A 20,418-nucleotide genomic window follows, 5' to 3' on the forward strand; every position below is an offset into this window, starting at 1 on the left:
TGTTTTAAATTGACGGCGGGGTTCCCCTGAATATCCATACCAGACCTGAAGGGTCTGGTTATGGATATTTACCGGGAACCGCACGTCATTTTTTGTTTTAAATTGACGGCGGGGTTCCCCTGAATATCCATGCGACTTCTGGAGCTGGACTTCAAGAAAGGGTGAAATGTTTTTTATTAACGGACGTTAGAAAGGAATGATATAACGGATGTATACGGATATATACGGATAAACATTATCCGTTTTCAATAAAGGAAGAATGGTAAAATATTTATCCGTATGTATCCGTTATTAAATCCGTTAATAAACGTCCGTTAATAGGTGTAATACGGATATTATAAAATGGACATACAATCCATAGTGTGAAAGAAGCCTTAGCTGCAAATTTGGAGACCTGGGAGAGGGGAGGGGGACGGGGGAAGTGTATTGAGCTGAACGAGACACATCCTGAAGAGAAATTAACACATCTGCGAATTAGCTGCGTACCCATAGAAGATATTGGGCCTGAATTCGCACCTGAGCCGCACCGCAATGCCTAAAAAACGCATGCGGTTTTCCGGCAATGCGCAGTGCGAATGCATCACACATATGTGAACCAGCCTCATTGAAAACAATGTATTTTGAAATGTTCTGCGAATTGCATGCGGTTTAAGCCGCACTCAATTCGCATAGGTGTAAACCCGGCCTTAAGAAAAAAATGTCACTTGCAATATTTTATATCACACAATATTTGTGCCACGGTCTTTTAAATGCAATTTTTGGGGAAAAATACACTTCAGTGAATAAAAAAAAAAAAACAGAAAAGTTAGCCCATTTTTTTGTATAATGTGAAAGATGATGTTACGCCGAGAATTGTGATCTTTATTCTACGTAATAAAATTGTGATTTTCATTTATTCCAACATCTTTTAGCTACTGAGATCCTAGAAAACATAAGCTAACTTTAAGAATATATATTATTTATTCTAATCCAATATTGGGTCAGAACACAGCTGCAATATTTTCTCTAAAGAAGTAAAAATTATGTGTACCCTACCCTTCCAATGCGCAATTACTTTGAAACAAAGATAATCTTGCTTTACAAAAGTAACCCTTGCTTTGGGCCGACCTATACCTTAAAGTAGCCTTTCAGCCAATCAGGTGTTAACTTTAACTTTATAGTCTGCAGCATTAGGGAAAAAAAGTCACGTAAAAATTTATTTTTAATGCAGCAAACCACAGAATATATACACTTACTATATCTTTATCAGTTATGATATACCGTATTCATTTTCCCTCCAGCCAATGAAAAACAAACAATTGTCTTCCACTGGAAGATGCTAATATATCACCTGGTTTTTAGCACCTATAAAACTTTATGAGTCATTCAAACAACACGTAAGACCACACATAAAACATCTAAAGCAAGGCATGAAGTGAAATTATTATCATAGTTTATGACTTTATTATACTGCAGCAGCTGGTTACTGATTTCTGTTTATAGATTATTCGATAGCAAAATCTCATTTTAATTGAACCTGTAATTCACGCTGAAATGTATAAAGGTGATAAAAGCACCGATTTATTTCAATCTAATTAATTGTTCATAAAAAAATGTAACTGAAACCAATCATTGTTCAAGGCACCGTCTGTTCACATATTACACATGGCATGCAGGCGCAGTGACCACTGGGGCAGGAGGTCATTTGTCATGTAATGTCAGAGAAAGCAAGGAGGGGGAGATCTGGAGTAATGACAGTACGTCATTAACAAGCAAACTTTCTATCTTCAGTAGGCAAAGATGTCTGTTTTCCCAGTAAGATTTAGGTATCTTTCCAGAGAATACTTTGATGCTATTGTTGAACACTTTATTCTAATGCCGCGTACACATGATCATTTTTCGGCATGAAAAAAAATGACATTTTTAAAAATGTCATTTCGACTTCTGAAAAACGAAAAAAAAAAAAAAATTCGAACATGCTGCATTTTTTAACGTCGTTTTAAAAAAATTTGTTTTTCGGGTTGTAAAAAATTATCGTGTGTGGGCTAAAACGACGTTTTAAACCCACGCATGCTCAGAAGCAAGTTATGAGACGGGAGCGCTCGTTCTGGTAAAACTACCGTTCATAATGGAGTAAGCACATTCATCACGCTGTAACAGACATAAAAGCGCGAATCGTCTTTTACTAACACGGAATCAGCTAAAGCAGCCCAAAGGCGATTAGAACTTCCCCTTTAGAGTGCCATCATACGTGTTGTAAGTCACCGCGCTTTTTTCAGCATTTTTTAAAAACGATGGTGTGTGGGCAATGTCGTTTTTAATGATGAAGTTGGAAAAACTTCGTTTTCTGGACATGCTGAAAAACAACGTTTTTTTTCATTCCGAAAAATGATCGTGTGTACGCGGCATGAGTATATTGTCACATAACTAGCTCCTTTTACAATATTTACCAATTTCAAATGAAATGGTCCCCGAGAGGAAAGAGGGGCAGGGCAATCTGATCCTCTTGCATTTAATTGTATTGTATTGTCACTATACTGTCTGCCTTCATTTTTTTTTCATAGGTAAAAATGCAGATTGACCATCTGTTTTTACCACCTCTTTGCCATACATGTAAACTCAGCCAAACGCAAAAGGCGCTTGTGTGTTTAGAAAGCATGTGAAAGCTGCTGGTCTAGATGATCTAGAGCAGTGGTCATCAACCCTGTCCTCAGGGCCCACTAACAGGCCAGATTTTATGTATTACCTTGGGGAGATGCAGACTAGAATACTGCAATCGCTGAGCAGCAAATTATATCACCTGTGATGTATTTCATTTATCTTGAAAACCTGGCCTGTTAGTGGGCCCTGAGGACAGGGTTGATGACCACTGCTCCAGGGTCCTTTCACATGGGCTTGTCCGTTTGATGGACTCTGCTCGCTCAGCGGGGGATTGATCCACTGATCCCTGCTGTGCTGGGACGGACCTGTCAGATACCCGCTCTTCTCTATGGGGAGAATGGATGAAAATGGACCACCTGTCCGTTTACATCTGATCCAATAGATGGATGGAAAATAGGATCACCATCCGTTTGGATTTGGCAGGGCAGGATCGGATCAGATGTCAGTGGACATGTCACCGCTGACATCCGCTGCCCCAAAGTGGTGAATGGAGTGTCCGATCAGGTCAAACCCGTGTGAAAAAGCTCTTAAGCTGGCCATACACACTTTAAATTTCTCTCATTCAGCCACCTGTGGTTGGGAAGAGATGATTACCCCTGGACACAAACGGCTTGCATCCAGGGATGATCATCTGTCCTGCTCCATGTGATTACCTGTAGACAAGCTGAGGTCGCTATCAAGCTGCAGGAATCTGCTGGATTCTTGCCACAGCAGGCACAAGTGCCATGTGAATGAGACCTTAATTGTAAATCTCCATTCACACTTTGAACATGACAAGTCACAGCCATTCTTTTCAATAGCACCCATTCAGATCGGTGCGACTTATGCCCCGTACACACGATAGTAAATTCCGACAGCAAAAGTCCGATGTGAGCTCTTGAATGGAAATTCCGACCGTGTGTATGCACCATCGGACTTTTGCTTTCGGAATTTCCGCCAACAAAAGATTGAGAGCTGGATCTCAAATTTTCAGACGGAAAAAATTCCTATTTGAAAATCCGATCGTCTGTAGCAATTCCGACGTGCAAAATTACGATGCATGGTCGGAAACAATTTGACGCATGCTCGGAAGCATTGGACTTAATTTTCTCGGCTTGTAATAGTGTTGTTTGTCACCATGTTCTTGACGGATGAAGGTTCAGGGAACTTTTGTGTGACCGTGTGTATGCAAGCCAAGCTTGAGCAGAAATTTCGTCGGAAAAAACATCCAAGGTTTTTCCGACAGAAAATCCAAACGTGTGTACGAGGCATTAGTGTCACAGTGATGTTGAAAAGGTGCCTGCACTATTTTGGTGCAATTTTTTTGTGCAACTTAGATCCATTGACTGTAAAGTCAGATTAAAGTCACGCTGAAATTGTGCCACTTTGGAGTTGTGCTAGTGTGAAGGGAGCCTACGACTTAAATTCAACTCAAGAGTTCAATGCTTTCTTACAATTACAAAATAACATAGTAGAATGCTTAACCAAATACATTTTTCCCTGTTAAAGCATAAAAGACCAAGGGGCAGATCCTCAAAGAAATTACGCCGGCGTATCTATTGATACGCCGCGTAATTTCAAATTTTGCGCGTCGTATCTTTGTTTTGGTATCCACAAAACAAGATACGATAGCATCTGTGTTAGATCCGACAGGCGTACGTCTTCGTACGCCGTCGGATCTAAGATGCAATTTTTCGGCGGCCGCTAGGTGGCGTTCCCGTCGTAATCCGCGTCGAGTATGCAAATGAGCTATTTCAGACGATCCACGAACGTACGCGCAGCCGTCGCATTTTTTTACGTCGTTTCCGTTCGCCTTTTTCCGGCGTATAGTTAAAGCTGCTATATGGTGGCGTACTCAATGTTAAGTATGGCCGTCGTTCCCGCGTCTAATTTTTGAAAATTTTACGTCGTTTGCGTAAGTCGTCCGTGAATGGGGCTGGACGCCATTCACGTTGAAAACAATGACGTCCTTGCGACGTCATTTGGAGCAATGCACCCTGGGAGTTTTTACGGACGGCGCATGCGCCGTTCGTTCGGCGCAGGGACGCGCTTCATTTAAATGAAACACGCCCCCTACCAGCCGAATTTGAATTCCGCGCCCTTACGCTGCGAGAGATACACTAAGCCGCCGTAACTTACGGCGCAAATTCGTTGAGGATTCAAAGCAAAGCCAAGTGAGTTACAACGGCGTAGCGTATCTTAGATACGCTGCGCCGGTGCAGATCTTTGTGGATCTGCCCCCAAACCTTTTTCCTTTCCCTGGATAGACTATGGTTTCTAAGGATGCAAGTTTATTTATTTATTTTTGTTAAAAATCAAACCCAACTTATACAGTCTAATAAAGAACCCAAGTCAAACAAGTAATTTCCTCAAATGTGAACCACTCTTTCATTCTTTGTTTAAATCTAAAATATAAATGATATGCTTACAGTTGTCTTTTCAATATGTTCCTTTAATGAATCGATTAATAAGTCTCCCACTGGCTTCCAGGTGCTTCGCACTTCCTCTGCTGCCGTCAGTTCTGAGTCGCAATCATCCATTGCACTTTGCAAGACCTTCAGTTTCTCCAAAGCCTTCTCCACTTGCTTTTGCCAACTGCCAGCCTGCGTGTTCAGGCTTTCCCACTTCTCCTTCACCTCCACAGACTGTGTACGCATAGTCCTTGCAATTTTTTGGGCTTTTTCTTCAGGAGTTAATTCTAAGGAAAAAAAAGGACAGACTATGTTACAAAATGTTTTATTTTTGTCTGTCTACAGATTTACTAAAACTGAAGGTGCACAGAATTTGGCACCGCTGTGCATAGAAACCAATCAGCTTCTAGGTGTTACACACGCACACACATTTCAATCTGGAGCCATCCCTCGCAGTATTTTTTTTTGCCACAAGATGTCCTTAGCCTTGTGGTTTGAATGATGGTCAATGGCAAAATACTGAGAAAATACTGTGAATGCAGGGCATCATGTCCCTTATAATTGAGAGGATTTTACCATAAAAAAATATAATTTATATTGTATGATGCAGAGAGTGGTGCTGACATCATCATATCATTGCCGCTCTCAGCAACTTCAAAAACATCCCCCCATTGGAGAAAATCAGGCGAGAAGACCAATGATGTATCATGAGCAGCCAGAAGATATCTGAAAAAGTAAGTATGATAAAGAAAAACATTAAATACCACCGACAGAGACTTCAATGGTCTTTGGAGGGGATGGGCATGATTTCCCGGAGATGAGCGGTAAATCTATGGGTACCATTACTGTGTTAACCACAGGCTTTATCTTTAAAGAATGTTATTTTCATACTTAGTTATTTGACTTTGAGGTTGATCCACTAAGGCTGAAGACTAAACTAAGACTAAACTCTAACGCCTTAAAACCGCCTTCCCATTAATTTCAGTGTGACTTTTCGCACTGGGGAGGTGCGCTTGCAGGACGTTCTGAAAAGTCCTGCAAGCAGCATCTTTAGGGCGGTTTGGGAGAGATGTATACGGTGCTCCCAAAACACCCTGTCCATTGAAATGAATGGGCAGCGCTGCTGAAGCACCTGCTAAGTTCTTTGGCAGCGCTGCAAAATTGGTCCTTTTAACCCTTTCTTCTGTTGCTATCAGGGGTTAAAAGCGGTCAGAAATCGATATCGCGGAGCGGCTACAGTGTGAAAGTAGCCTAGGAATATATACTGAAGTGCACTGCAAGTGAAGTTGCTCTAGAACTGAGGGGAAACTCTGCTGATTTCTATCATCCAATCATGTGCAAGCAAAAATGCTATTTTTTTTTTCCCTTGCATGTTTCCCTCGGAACTAGACAAACTGCACTTGCAGTGGCTATTTACCTTCAGTAAATCAACCACAATGTGTCCAGCACCACCACCTTTAAAGACTACCTATGAAAGTACACATACCTCCCCCACCTGTCTATAGTATGTCGAAAAGTCCAAGTATACAAACACCAGAAAGAAACCATGCATGTGCTAAGAAAAATGCGAGACTACTACTGCAGGCCACTAACTTCAAAAATGCCAGTTGTCTGGCCATGATGCTTAATCAGATGGCTTTACTACTTTCTGAGTGGCTGACCTGAAATGAAATGCTGAGGTAGAGTTCTGACTAGTTTAAGTTCACTTGTTGCATGCTTTCTCCAGATCAGTGACCCAAATTACCCCCTTCCAGGCAGGCCTTTATTGGCACTTTTTGTTTACATGAAACAATATTTTATATCTTACTTAGAATCCCCAAATATTATATATTTTTAGGCCCTAAAGAACAAATTGGTGGGTTGTGCAATTTTTTACGTCACATGGCAGTGGTTTTTCAAACGCAATTTTGTGGGAAAATTTTACTTTTTTGAATCTTAATGCAAAAAATCACAATACATAACCTAATTTTTTTGTAATATATAAAAGATGTTATGCTGAGTAAATAGCTATTAAACACGTCACACTTTAAAATTGCACATGCCCATGTAATGGCAACAAACAACGTAAATTTTACTATCCATAGGTGCCACTTTAAAAGCCTTTACAGGTTACCATTTTAGATTGACAGAGGAGGTTCAGTGCTAACAACTGCCCATCATGGTGATACCTCACATGTGTGGGATGATCAGTGTTTGTGTGTGGGACCGACGCGTGCATTTGCCTTTATTATTTATTTATTTATTACAGGTACTTATATAGCACTGTCAATTTATGCAGTGCTTTACACATTTATTTTACATTCACATCATTCTCTGCCCTTAAGGAGCTGACAACCTAAGGTCCCTAACTCACATTCATACATACGCATACTAGGAACAATTAAGACATGAGTCAATTAACCTTCCAGCGTGTCTTTGGAAAGTGGGAGGAAACCAGAGTACCCGGGGGACAGGGAACTTTTTTTTTTTTTAGTATTCATTTATTTATTGTTACAATGTTGCTTTAGGAATGTGAAAGGTACTCTGGGGGTCTATAAGACCCTAAATCCCTCATCTGCTCTTAAAAGTATTCAAAACACCAAGATCTGTGATTTTGAATGCTTTAAAATTTTGAAAAATGTAGTCGCTGACATCTGGGTAAACTGGAAGTGATGTCAGGTCATCGCTTCTGGGTTACCAAAGCGGAGAGCTGATCAAAGCCGATCTTGGGTCTCGGAAGCAGTGGGAGGGGGGTTACGTCCCCTTCCACTGCTTGTAAAAACAGTCAAGTGGCTAGAAAGCCACTAGGATTGCATGTACAAAATAATTGACCACCGACTGCAGGCATCATTCCATAACCACCTGAAGTCCAGCAATGTACGGGTACGTTGCTGGTCTGGATGTGGATATCTAGACACTCCTAGCAGTCTATACATTTATTTTTGTATAAAGCCTAGTGAACAAGGGCATAATGTCGGCAGGATCGGCCAGTTCAGTAGAAACCGGTCAACATTCGGCCCGTGTAAGATCAGCACTCTCAGCTAATGAATGGCTAAGAACACTGACCAAAGTGTTCAGGCGAGGGGGCTGTCCCCCTGTAAGAACACAATAGCATAGCAGGAGAGATCACTGTACTAACATTAGTACAGTGACTCTGACCTGAGCTGTCAAGTTTTCTTTTTGTTCAAACCGCTGGGTTCCTAAAAAGGGAGTGGCTAGTAAAATCCGGCATGATTTTTGTGTTGATACTGTGCTGATAATTGCTTTGTGTTAAGGCCCATACACACGATCTGACTTTTTGACAACAAACCTCTGATGGGCCTGTTTTTAAAGACAATCCGACCATGTGTAAGCTCCATCGGACAAACTTTTTCACTTTTTCATCAGACAAATGTTCACTGTTCACTGTTCAACAGACAAACTTTCTGGCAGCAAAAGTCCTACGTCGTCTAATCCAATAGTTTGTACACAAGTCCATCAGACTAAAGTCCAAAGTACAAACACGCATGCACAGAACCAATGCTAAGGATCAGCAACAATAGCATAAGTTGCCCAAAGGGTGGCACAAAGAACAGAAAAAACACGTAGTACGTCTATTACGTCACTACAGTCGTGTTTGTTGGCTGAAAAAATCCTACTGCGTGTATGCATACCAAGTCCATGGACAACGCCCTTCGGAGCAAAATCCACAGAAAAGTCTGTTGAAAGTCCGATCGTGTGTATGAGGCTTTACAGATACCATGGGAGAATAAATAGAGAATCATGAAAAGTTTAGATTTTAGAACAGAAAGATTTTAATCATACCAGAGGTCAAAAAAGTATACTGTATATAAAGCTTGTACTCCTCTACATTATTAAAACGTGTCAAAGAGGATCAGCAGCTTTAACAAAAAAAGCCAGTAAACATACTACAGAGAGCTGAAACCACATTCATAAAATTATTCTGAAGGGTAAGAGATATTTTATCACCAGCGCCATTCAAGCTTAACACGAAGCCCCTTATAACAAAAAAAATATTCTGCAGTTATCTAACATTTTGTACTGGAGATTTGGGGAAAAAACATATTACACAAAATGCATATAGGTTGTCAAATCTTTTAAGAAAACGGTATGCTTCACTGTGCAGAACAGAACATCTGGAAACAAGTAAAATGCCAAATACCTCATTAGGAACACTGTATGAAGAATTTAGATGCAAGATCCATGAGCTAAGCTTTTTTCTCTACAAGCACTGAGATGTCACCAGTGCCTTGTCTGTGTGATTGAACAACTAATGGATTATTTCAGATTCCTCACAGAAACAATTCGAAGATGATGAGTCTTACTGCTAGCCAGCTTTCATCCGAAAACTTTTGATATAACAAAAAAAAGACAACTTTTTCATCACCAAGTTAGTGCTGACATGGCAAGCTGTTTGCAGTGGATGAAATATACAACTCCAAATGCTCGTCCAAAAATTTGTGACCCAGATGGTGACATATATTAATAGAAAAGCCCTGGTAGGACATAGCCAGAAATTCTTAAATGAATCACTATTTTTCTCCAGTGCTGATTGTTTTGCAGACACTTCAACAGCTGCTGACAAACATTGTGTCAACCTAGCTTGAAAGAGCCATCTGCCTGGCCGAAAAAGAACATGAGCAATCCCTTATCTGAAAAGGGTGGGAGCTTTAAGAGCTAAACAACAACTCTTTCAGCTTAAAGCAGGCACATATGATGTAAGATCTGATCAAACAGTAGATGACAGAGTCTAATCAAAATAGCAGTTGCCCTCTCTAAGACTACATAGTATCTAAAGAAAACTGCTGGGATGCTGTGTTATGTAAAATGTGTATTGAAGTGCCATGTACAGAACAAAAAGCTCAAGTCTTAAAAAAAGCAGTCTTGCATTTACAAAACTGGCCATAAATAAAGTTTTCTGGTAAAATGATACAAAGGCAACAAATCTATAATAATATAAAATTTGATATATCAAGCTGAAGTAATGCATTTCACAAGAATCTCATAAAAAACACTTAATAGCATAAGAAAAAAACAATAATAGCAATGATAATAATAATCATAATAATAACACATTCTAGGTAATAGCATTGTAATCCTGGTTTCACACTTGAGCAAGGGTTTTCATGTGATTTTGACAGTTTTTTAGGCATTTAAAGTAGTTCTAAGGGTTGAATTTTGAAAGAAAAAACCTTCAGTATGCAACTGCCTCCCTAATACTTACCTGACTGCAATCGAGTTGAAGTGATTTGCACAAGAGTGGCTGCTCTTCTGGGTCTATGTCTCCTCTTTGGAACAGTCAGTTCTGTGTGTCTTATGCCTCGTACACACAGCTGGACTTTTCGAGAAAAAAAGTCCGATGGGCTTTTTTTCTTGGAAAGTCCGGCCGTGTGTAGCCTCCATCTGACTTTTTTTGTCAGAAGTCCGACGGACCTTAGATAGAGAACCTGTTCTCTTTTTGTTCGCCAGACTTCCGACGGGGTCACGGCGGAAATTTGCACGGTCAAAAGTCCGACCGTGTGTACGAGGCATAATGGACACACAGAGCAGGGCTAAGGAGCAAGCAGTCTGAGAAGAAGAGCAGCCAGGAGCGCTGGCAGGGGACCCAAGAAGAGGAAAGCAATTGCACAGAGCAGGTAAGTAAGTATAAGATGCTATTTTTTTTATTTCCTCTTTATAATAACTTTAGGGCTTAAGCATTTTTGTTTTAGCCAATGAAGAGCTAGTTGCACTCTCCAGTTTTAGTAAATCAACCTCATACTATATATATATCTTCCCATTCACATAAAATACCTTATTTTTTTATATTAAAAAAAATGCTGATTATCTTTTCACATGTTTTTCTATCAGTTTTAAAGTTGAGTGTATTAATAAAGGGTGAAAGATCTCAATGCATGGGTGGTTCATTGTATGTTTAAGCAGTTTCTCAGTCTGTCCCTTATCTCTATATTGTTATTGCCATCTATTCAAAGCAATAGAAACATCACAGTGTTCTATGTATAAACCTATTCTTTGGGACCAGCCCTGATTCGAACCATGTATGAACAGGCTGATTGTACCCAAGTTGATCCATCAGTTGACTTGGGTACAACCAGTGTGATAGAATGTAATAATGCCTATTTTAGAATTAAGCAAATTTTTTATCAGAACCACTAATAATGTTTGATATTTTCTTTATTGTTTTTCTTATTGTTGTTTTTGAATTGGTTTCTTATATATATGCATGTGCGAAATATATGTATCACAACAAAAGATTATTCTCCTTAAAGAGCTTATATCAGGAATAATATAATGATTTGAAAAAGTTATGAATCCAGTATTATTAAGAACAGATGTAATCCTCCCCACTCTCCACTCTAAGCCTTTCCTGGATGTTTCATATTGGAGAAGCAATTGTGGACTTTTTCTATAGGAAGTTCTACCCTTCCCCCACATCCTGTCTTCAGCCCACCAAAAAGGAATTTGTGACGTCGGAAGGAACTTAAACTTTGTAACATGAACTGATTTAAGCTATATGGAGGGGCCCTTCTATGAACTGGCCAATGACAGCCTCATAAGGGGGTGGGATCGATGGGTGTGTACGTATGTTGTGTGATATTCTCTGTGGTTTAAATAAAGAACCAGCAGGGTTTGCTCTTCCTGTTTGGGATCGAAGCTGAGAGGTGAGCAACATGTGTTCTGTTCATAGATTACATTGTCTCACTTTATAATTTGAATCTTCCGGCAGAAAATGTGTACCCCTGAGTTTGTCAGGATATCAATTAAGTAATGAGTCTCCATCACCAGCATGTCAGATTTCTAACATGTAATTATTGCCAGTGGCTATAGCGGCTAGCAATAATTAATGTGTTCTCCCGGCAGGGATGGTTTTCAGGCCACCCTACCAGGAGAAATAAATATCTCTGACTGTGTTGATGGAGGAATCTAGTGCTTTTCTTTCCTGCAACCAAATTATGGCCAGCTTTAGACTAAACCATTTTTTAGTATGTAAATTGGAACATATAACAAACATATGGCAGGGTTTCTTGAATGTATCTGTAAATGTGGAAATACACTTTGAACGTTAGATAAGTAAAAGAGAGTGTAAGGCCTTGTACACACGACCGAGTTTCTCGGCAAAAACCAGCAAGAAACTTGCTGAGAGAAATTTTTTTGCAGAGGAAACCGGTCGTGTGTACATTTCCATCGAGGAAACTGTCGAGAAACTCGACGAGCCAAAAAGAGAGCATGTTTTCTATTTCCTTGACGGGAATGGAGAAAATTGGAATCCTCGACAGCCTAACAAGGAACTCGACGAGGAAAACGATGTGTTTCGCCCGTCGAGTTTCTCGGTCGTGTGTACGAGGCTTCGTTGTTTCTTTTCCTCCATCCGTATTTCTCTTTGATGTCTTCCCTTTCCTTGGTGCGTTTCCTGCTGTATGGTCATAGAATCGAGCCATTTATGCTCTGGCCCTTTTCTGACGTCAGTGCCATTGCTTTAAAATAAAATAATTAAATAACAAAATAACTTTCAAATATATAAGGTATAAGGTACATGATGTTTTAAAAGTAATGTGCTTAGATGCATCATTCTTGTTGGTATGATATTAATCTATTACCTGAAAGAGACATATGCATTGCCATATTCAGGTAAACATGTAACATAAATCTAGAGAACTGGTAAGGGGATATTCAGTTTCTATTTTTGGAGATGTGACATACTGTATACAAAACGCAAATAAAATCTTGTAACCAATGTTAACATAAGTTAACATTGAATCATGTTTGTCATACTTAGGATGAACCACATGTAAGCCTTGGGTGCTAAGGTCTAGCAGCACCCCTGTTTGTAATTAAAGTGTAGAACACTGAATCTTGTTCCAATATAAATACACACATATATACAGGGTAGGGCTGTGTCCACACAGGCAGCAAGAGGGCGGTAGAAAAAGGCAGTTGATCAGCATTTTTACCCACCCCTCCCCCTCGACATGGACTCCGCTCAGGTCTCTTCATATTGCCGGAGCAAAGATGCGCACACAGTTGTGGCACATTATTTAAATTAAAAATCCTCATTTGGATTAAAAATTATGATAATTGATACACTGTGGATTGCTTTGCTGAAGAGGGGTAAAATCCACCACTCATGTGAAAGAAGCCTTAACAAAGAAATAAAAGCAGCCATTGTTTGCTTCAGTCATTTAAGAAATAGAAACTGTTCACTTAAGGTTCACAAATTATTGGGAGTTTAAAGTCAGATTCACTTTTATTTACTACCTTTGAAAAGTGAAAGTTCAGCTTTCAAGACGAACAGCCTTTACAATGAATACTATGCACATACAGAATATATAATTTCAGTACAGTATTCATAAGATAGGCAATACACTTTTGTGTTTATATCATTTCATAGCACATCACATGCAATAATGTATACCTGCCATCATGCACACTGACATTTGCTTTCCTATACTGACGCATTGTTGAAAATCTGTCTAATAAAAATCTACAGACAGTTGCAGGAGCAATTTTTACTGTTGTCTTCGAGAATCTGTAAGATGCTGTGAAATTTTACTGAAGCGTTATGCATTGTATTTTAGGGATATAGCAAGTTTAGGTCATGTAACGTTCCATAGATTATAGTCCCTTCTGACTGGCTTATGAATGGAGATTTGCAACCCAGGGCCATACGGAAAGATAATTTGTTTTTAGTTGAGAAAAAGATGACAAGGTAGCTTAAAGTCTAAAGAAAGACATTACTTCAGTTGTAGAACATGACTTACAGCCTGGATACCATTAAGTATAGCTCAGTTTCCAGATCACTGCATCCTTCTATTATTTGCAGTCATTTTCTAAAGCATGATATGCAGTAAATAGAAAAGCCCAAAAATCTGTAGTTTGCACTGTGACACGTAAAGGAGATCAAGCTACTAATTGTTTCTTGATCATTAACCCCCTTAGCGGTATCCCCGAGCATGACTCGGGGTTGTTTTTCTATGCTAAGATCGGTATCCCCGAGTCACGCTCGGGGTAGATGTGCAGAGCGTGCAGCGGCGCGGCTTACCTTTCGCAGCATCCACAGACAAGTTACTCACCTTGTTCCTGTATCCTGCGATGCATCCCCGCTGTGTGAGCGAGCGGGACCTCGCTCGATTCACAGTGTCCCCGTGTGCCGCCGATCTCCGTTCCCTGCGACGTTACGACGCACAGGGGCGGAGAACGGCACCAAATTCAAAAAAGTAAACAAACACATTACATACAGTATACTGTAATCCTTTAGATTACAGTACTGTATGTAAAAAAAAAACACCCCCCTTGTCCCTAGTGGTCTGCCCAGTGCCCTACATGTTCTTTTATATAATAAAAACCGTTCTTTCTGACTGCAAACTGTAGATTGTCCATAGCAACCAAAAGTGTCCCTTTATGTCAAAAATGGTTTTAGAGCAGCTAGAAAACAGCGATAATAAATTATAATCACTTGCAGAATGGTGCGATAGCGATTTGTGGGGAAATTCGTCATAAAAAAATAAAAGTAATGACAGCGACAATTCTGCAACTGAGCAAATTTCAGTGATTTTTAGTTGATTACATTATTGAATAATTTTTATTATAATTATATTATTATTTGTTATAATTATTTATAATTATTTATTATATTATCATTTATAATTTTGTTTTAAAAAAAATTCATACCCGGGATGCCTACTAGACTCTTGTTTGGTCAGATTTAAATGAGTTATTCCTAAAAATTGCAGGCCTACAGTATAAAACGCCAAATTTCCTTGCAAAATAATTGTACCGCTTTTGGTACGTAATTCCAGACAGAATCATACCGCCAGGGAGGTTAAGAATCAAAAAGAATATTGCTCATGCATCTTTGGGTTTACATTCACTTCAAGATGTAGGAGAAAAATTCCTTCTGGATTCTGATGTTACTGTAGCAGTAAAGTAATTTTTAAACTGTTTTACAAGCAGTCAAGGTGGACTAAATGTTTAGCCAGTGCCGGGACAAGGTCAACCTGTGCCCAGAGCAAAGATGCCAAACTGCCTCCCCTTCCCCACCCCATGATGTTCAAGCTTAGGGAACCCTAGGCCCAATGGTCATCAATGTCATGGCTTATCAATATCACTGCCCCTGTCACTATTCCTGCCAGGCCTTGTAACAGAACAAAGGCACCCCCATCACTACAGTAAACCATTGCTCCCAGGGCAGTGTCACTTCCCACCCACCCCTTGTTTTATCCCTGCGTATAGCCAAAGTGTTTGGCCATTATTGTGTATGGCCAGATCTAACTAGCAATATGTGCCCATTGCACATTGTACAAGGAACTGCAAAAGTGGTCATGTGAACACTGAATACTTGGATAGTCACTCCCCACCCACCATCACATCTGTTAAAGTGGTTGTACACCCTGTACAAACACTTTTACCTACAGGTAATCCTAGAGTAAGGCTTACCTGTAGGTGCTGAAAATATCTCCTAAACCTCCACAATGGTGCAGTTTCTAAAGGAGGCCATGTCATGACTGGCGGCTCCCGTGTGCATGCGCGGGAGTGACGTCATTACTGCTCTGGACAATCACAGCGCCGGAGCCGCGATACCCGGAATAAGCTCCGGGACGACATGTCACCGGCCTGTGCTGTGTTGGGCACCGAAGCATAGAGAGATGGCTTGATGAGGGAGTTTGCTTATATTTAAATAGAGTTTTTGGTTTGTGGTGCTCAGTGTCATGATCACTTAGTGCCCCTGTTTCTCATTCCAGCACCCGGGTGTTGACTGTTGCTTTTCCTCCCTGTCTGTGTTCACCTGTTGACTGATTGATGTGGTCAGTCACCTGATATAAGCAAACTGAACAATCTATCCCTCACTTGTGATAGAGACAGGTCTATCTGTATTGTTCTAGACCAAGCTCCTGTTAGTCTGCCTTGTTTGTTGTTGGACCCCCTGCGTTTGACCCAGATTGGACTGCATTATCCCCTGAACACAGCCTGCCCTTCTACCTGGAACTGATACTGGATTATCCCCTGAACTCAGCCTGCCTCTACCTGGACTGCCTTTGAACCAAGCTGTCTGCTAACTGCAAGTAACCTGTTTGATCTGTTCGCGTCTACCCGGCTGGGCTGGCAAGACACCATAGCATTGTGTTTAAGTCTTGGGGGCAACCAAGTACCGGTAGGCCTGCTTGCCTTAAGGGAAAGGGGGCTGATATAGGTGGAGTGCACAGTAGCCAGCTATAGTGTCTGACCACCTATGTTGGGGTAGACGTGACATTTGTGACATTCAGATGCAGTGTAGTTCTGCTTTAAGTCTCGATTTATGTATGCTAAGCATTGAAGTAGCCTGGTCATATATTTGCAAAGTAAGCAGCAGATTTAAGCATCACTAATGATAAGTGGGCTCTGTGGTGGTTAACTATCGATGTTGGGAAATCTCTGCAAGTAATTACTGGAGCAAGTCAAGGTAACAATTAATTTGGGGGAGGATTTTGTTGTTCATTCACTACCTGTCACTCTCAGTGAGAAATTACATGATAAACAAGAGATAAGTCCATTTCAGGCATCAGCTGCACCAATAAATCAGGCAGAGTTTTGCCCTTTACAACCAAATATTTTATTTTCCATGATGAACAAAGGGTAAAAGCTACACTGTTCATTGGTCACATTCCAGAAGAATTCAGAATAAGATGGTCACTGGTGAATGACATCTCATTGTCATTTGTAGGGAGACAGCTGCCTTCCTATAGCCAACTTCAGTGACTATCATATGTTGGATGAAATTAGAAAATTGCAATATGGATAAAAAGGTGTCAGGAGACTAAAAACAATCATGTAGGTTGAAGACTTTCGCAATCATATTCTGTTTTTGTGTGATAAACTTTCCATAATATGCGTTCTCTCCTTTCGAGCATATAGTACACCAGAGCATTCAAGAAGAGAAAGCAAATAATTGTAAATAGCACTTCTGGGAAGATTACAGTCACTCGAACTGAATTATTTTATTCCAGAACAATTATGCTGCATGCCAAGTAAAATCACTTGCAAGGAAAAAAAAACTGTGTGGTGTGCAGTCCAAATACAATGCATTCAAGTGGCACTGTGTGAACTGACATTTAAGGCTCAGTATTTCCTCTAAAACCAATACAGGCATCAGAGTATTGCTTTCAAGTGTTTCCAGTCTCCGGCTGGGTTTTCTGGTCACCTGAAGAGAGTTTTCTGTATAACAGGAAAGCTTTATTTATATTTGGTTCACTCTACATAATTGGATTATTGAACCGATCACCATGACCAAAAATGACTAAACTAAAATATTACCCAAGAACACAAATAAATAATGTTAGTAACGGTTCCATGTTTATTAGTAAAGCATACCAACGCTCTTATTAAGGCTCCTAGATTTGTAAAAGGTATATCATCTCTGGTTTACTGGCATTAAAGGACCGACCATCAGTGTATGTGTCTACAACAGGCCAATATAATCATCGTGCAAAAATTCATTCTAACACAAAACTGGACCGTTTACACTGCGTTACAATAAAAGCTATTAGCTGAATTCAGGTAGGTTTACGCCAGCGTATCAGTAGATACGCCGTCGTAACTCTGAATCTACACCGTCGCAAATTTAAACGTATTCTGGAAACCAGATACGCTTAAATTAGGCTAAGATACGAGCGGCGTAAGTCTCATACGCCGTCGTATCTTAGGGTGCATATTTACGCTGGCCACAAGGTGGCGCTTCTGTTGAGTTCGGCGTAGAATATGCAAATTACTAGATACACCGATTGACGAACGTACGTGCGCCCGTTGCAATTAGTTACGCCGTTTACGTTAGAGATACGCCGGAGTAAAGATAAAGCTGCTCCCTAGGTGGCGCATCCCATGCAAGGTATGGACGTCGGAACAGGCCTATCTTTTTACGTCGTTTGCGACGTACTTTGGAGCAATGCACACTGGGATATGTCCACGGACGGCGGGTCACCAGTGATTTACATAAAACACACCCCCTGTTCCACATTTGAATTTGGCGCGCTTAGGCCGGCCCATTTACGCTACGCCGCCGTAACTTAGGAGGCAAGTGCTTTGTGAATACAGCACTTGCTTCTCTAACTTACGGCGGCGTAGCGTATATGCCATACGCTATGCCTGCCTAACGTTGCGCCCGCCTACCTGAATCCAGCTATATGTCTGTTAGCCAATTAAAGTGTTATTAAACCCACAACAGTAAAATCAGTCTGTATATGCAGTAAAGCATGCTTCTTAGGCCCCTTTCACATTGAGGAGTTTTTCAGGCGGTACAGCGCTAAAAATAGCGCTGCTATCCCGCCTGAAAAACTCCTGCCCAGCTACCTCAATGTGAAAGCCGAAGGGCTTTCACACTGAGGCGATGCGCTGGCGGGAGACAAAAAAATCTCCTGTCAGCAGCATCTTTGGAGTGGTGAGAGGAGCGGCATGTATACCGCTCCTTCACCGCTCCTTCCCATTGAAAACAATGGGAAACCACGGCAATACCGCCCGCAATGCGCCTCTATAGAGGCGCATTGCGGGCGGTATTAACCCTTTATCGGCCACTAGCGGGGGTTAATACCGCACCGCTAGCGGCTGATTTCCACGGCAATCCCGGCGTTATACCGCCACCACGGCTCCCGCCCCAGTCTGAAAGGGGCCTTATACTCACTGTGGACCCTAAGGGGTTCAATTGTCTGCATTGTGTAAAAAGGCTGTTTGGTCCTGCCATCTCTGACCCTACTCTTCTCCCACTGTTCCCAATTCATCTCCTGATAGAACAGAGCCTTTGGAGTCACTCTGCACATGCTCAGTTTGGTGTGTATTGCTAGAGAGTTTTTTTTTTTTACTTGGGAGAGTTTATGTGATCAGTGCAGGGCCAATCAGCACTGTCTAGATAGAGGGTTAGGAGTCATGCAGCCTCACAGGACAGTCAGAGTAAAATGAAAACCCCCTCCTACAAGCTTTAACCAGACACTGATAGAAGTCACAAGACTGCTATATACTGCTGATGAGAAAGGGTATTTAGCAGTTTATATTGACTAAAGTAATTGCATTTCCATGTTCTGTGTACTGTGGGAGACAAGATATAGTGAATGCAGGGTCCCCAGTTTAGTAACACTTTAAGACTAACATTAAAATCAAGTATAACAATAACCCTCTCCCCTTGTATGTATGTTTTCTAAACACATTTCCCTTTTACAAAATAGAAGTACATCACATCTATCTGTTTTCTGCAACATCTGGCTTCATGAAAATGTATTTAAAGTGGAGTCCCAGCCTTTTCTTATGTTTATTAAAAGTCAGCAGCTACAAAAAGCATAGCTGCTGGCTTTTAATAAACATACACTTACCTGCTCCGCTGTCCAGCGACGCAACGCCCATAGCTCCGCTCCTCTCCCCCCCTCTCCACCGCGCCTCCATCCTAACTGTGGGCACCCAGCCGTGACAGCTTTTGGCTTCATGGCCGAGCACTCACTGTGCATGCGCGAGTGGCGCTACGCTACCTGATTGGACAGGCCTGGGACCTGTCACGTGTCCCAGGCGATCGCCTACAGGGATGGGCCACCATAGGCTATATGACATATTGCCTAAGCGGTCCCTGAGCGGAAGGAAGAAGTGGGACAGGAAGTCCCACTCCTCCTAAAGCCCCCACTCCCCCCCCAAAAAAATTACATGACAAATGTGGCATGTAAGGGGGCGAGGAGTGGTTTAAGTGGAAGTTCCACTTGTGGGTGGAACTCCACTTTAAAGTAGAAATCCAATGATTTGCCATGCTGCTGGTGCACATCTATGTGCTGCAGTTTAGTATGACACACAAAGGGAAACTATATAAGGTCATTCACATCTACACATGTGCATTACTGCGTTCACTTCAATTCAGGGATTCGCCTCAAACCCATGTTAAGTTTTTATTGCTCTTTCTCCCTGTTCCCTGAGTCTTCTACATTAGTCGTTACTGGCCACGGTCACCGAGAAAAAATATGATGAGAAATCCATAATTTTGGATTTCTCAACAGAACAAGAAATAAAGGTAAGTCCTCCAATAGGGACATTTTGTAGAAATTTCTTCCTGCACTTAGTAGGAGGAAATCCACTTAATGGCACAGAGGCAGCAAAACAATAAAATATGTGTCATCCTTTAACCTCCTTAGCGGTATTCCCGTGAATTGAGCGATAGCGATTTGTGGGGAAATTCGTCATCAAACACTAAAAGTAATGACAGCAACAATTCTGCAACTTTCAGTGTTTTTGATTTGATTACATTATTGAATAATTTGTATTATACAGTGCCTTGCGAAAGTATTCGGCCCCCTTGAACTTTGCGACCTTTTGTCACATTTCAGGCTTCAAACTTAAAGATATCATTTTTTTTTTTTTTGAAGAATCAACAACAAGTGGGACACAATCATGAAGTGGAACAAAATGTATT

The 20,418-nt window shown here is 40.9% G+C and overlaps 1 protein-coding gene across 11 annotated transcripts in view; it reads right to left on the reverse strand.

Annotated features, from left to right (window-relative positions):
* UTRN (utrophin) overlaps nt 1–20,418 on the reverse strand; it is a 910,930-nt gene that overhangs the window by 190,072 nt on the left and 700,440 nt on the right. For all 11 annotated transcript variants that reach the window (XM_040350827.1, XM_040350824.1, XM_040350828.1 and 8 more), the window contains one exon: nt 5,049–5,317. In XM_040350827.1, the coding sequence (XP_040206761.1) occupies nt 5,049–5,317 (269 nt within the window). The remainder of the gene's footprint in view (nt 1–5,048; nt 5,318–20,418) is intronic.

This window comes from Rana temporaria, chromosome 4 (assembly GCF_905171775.1).
Source record: "Rana temporaria chromosome 4, aRanTem1.1, whole genome shotgun sequence".
NCBI lineage: Eukaryota > Metazoa > Chordata > Amphibia > Anura > Ranidae > Rana > Rana temporaria.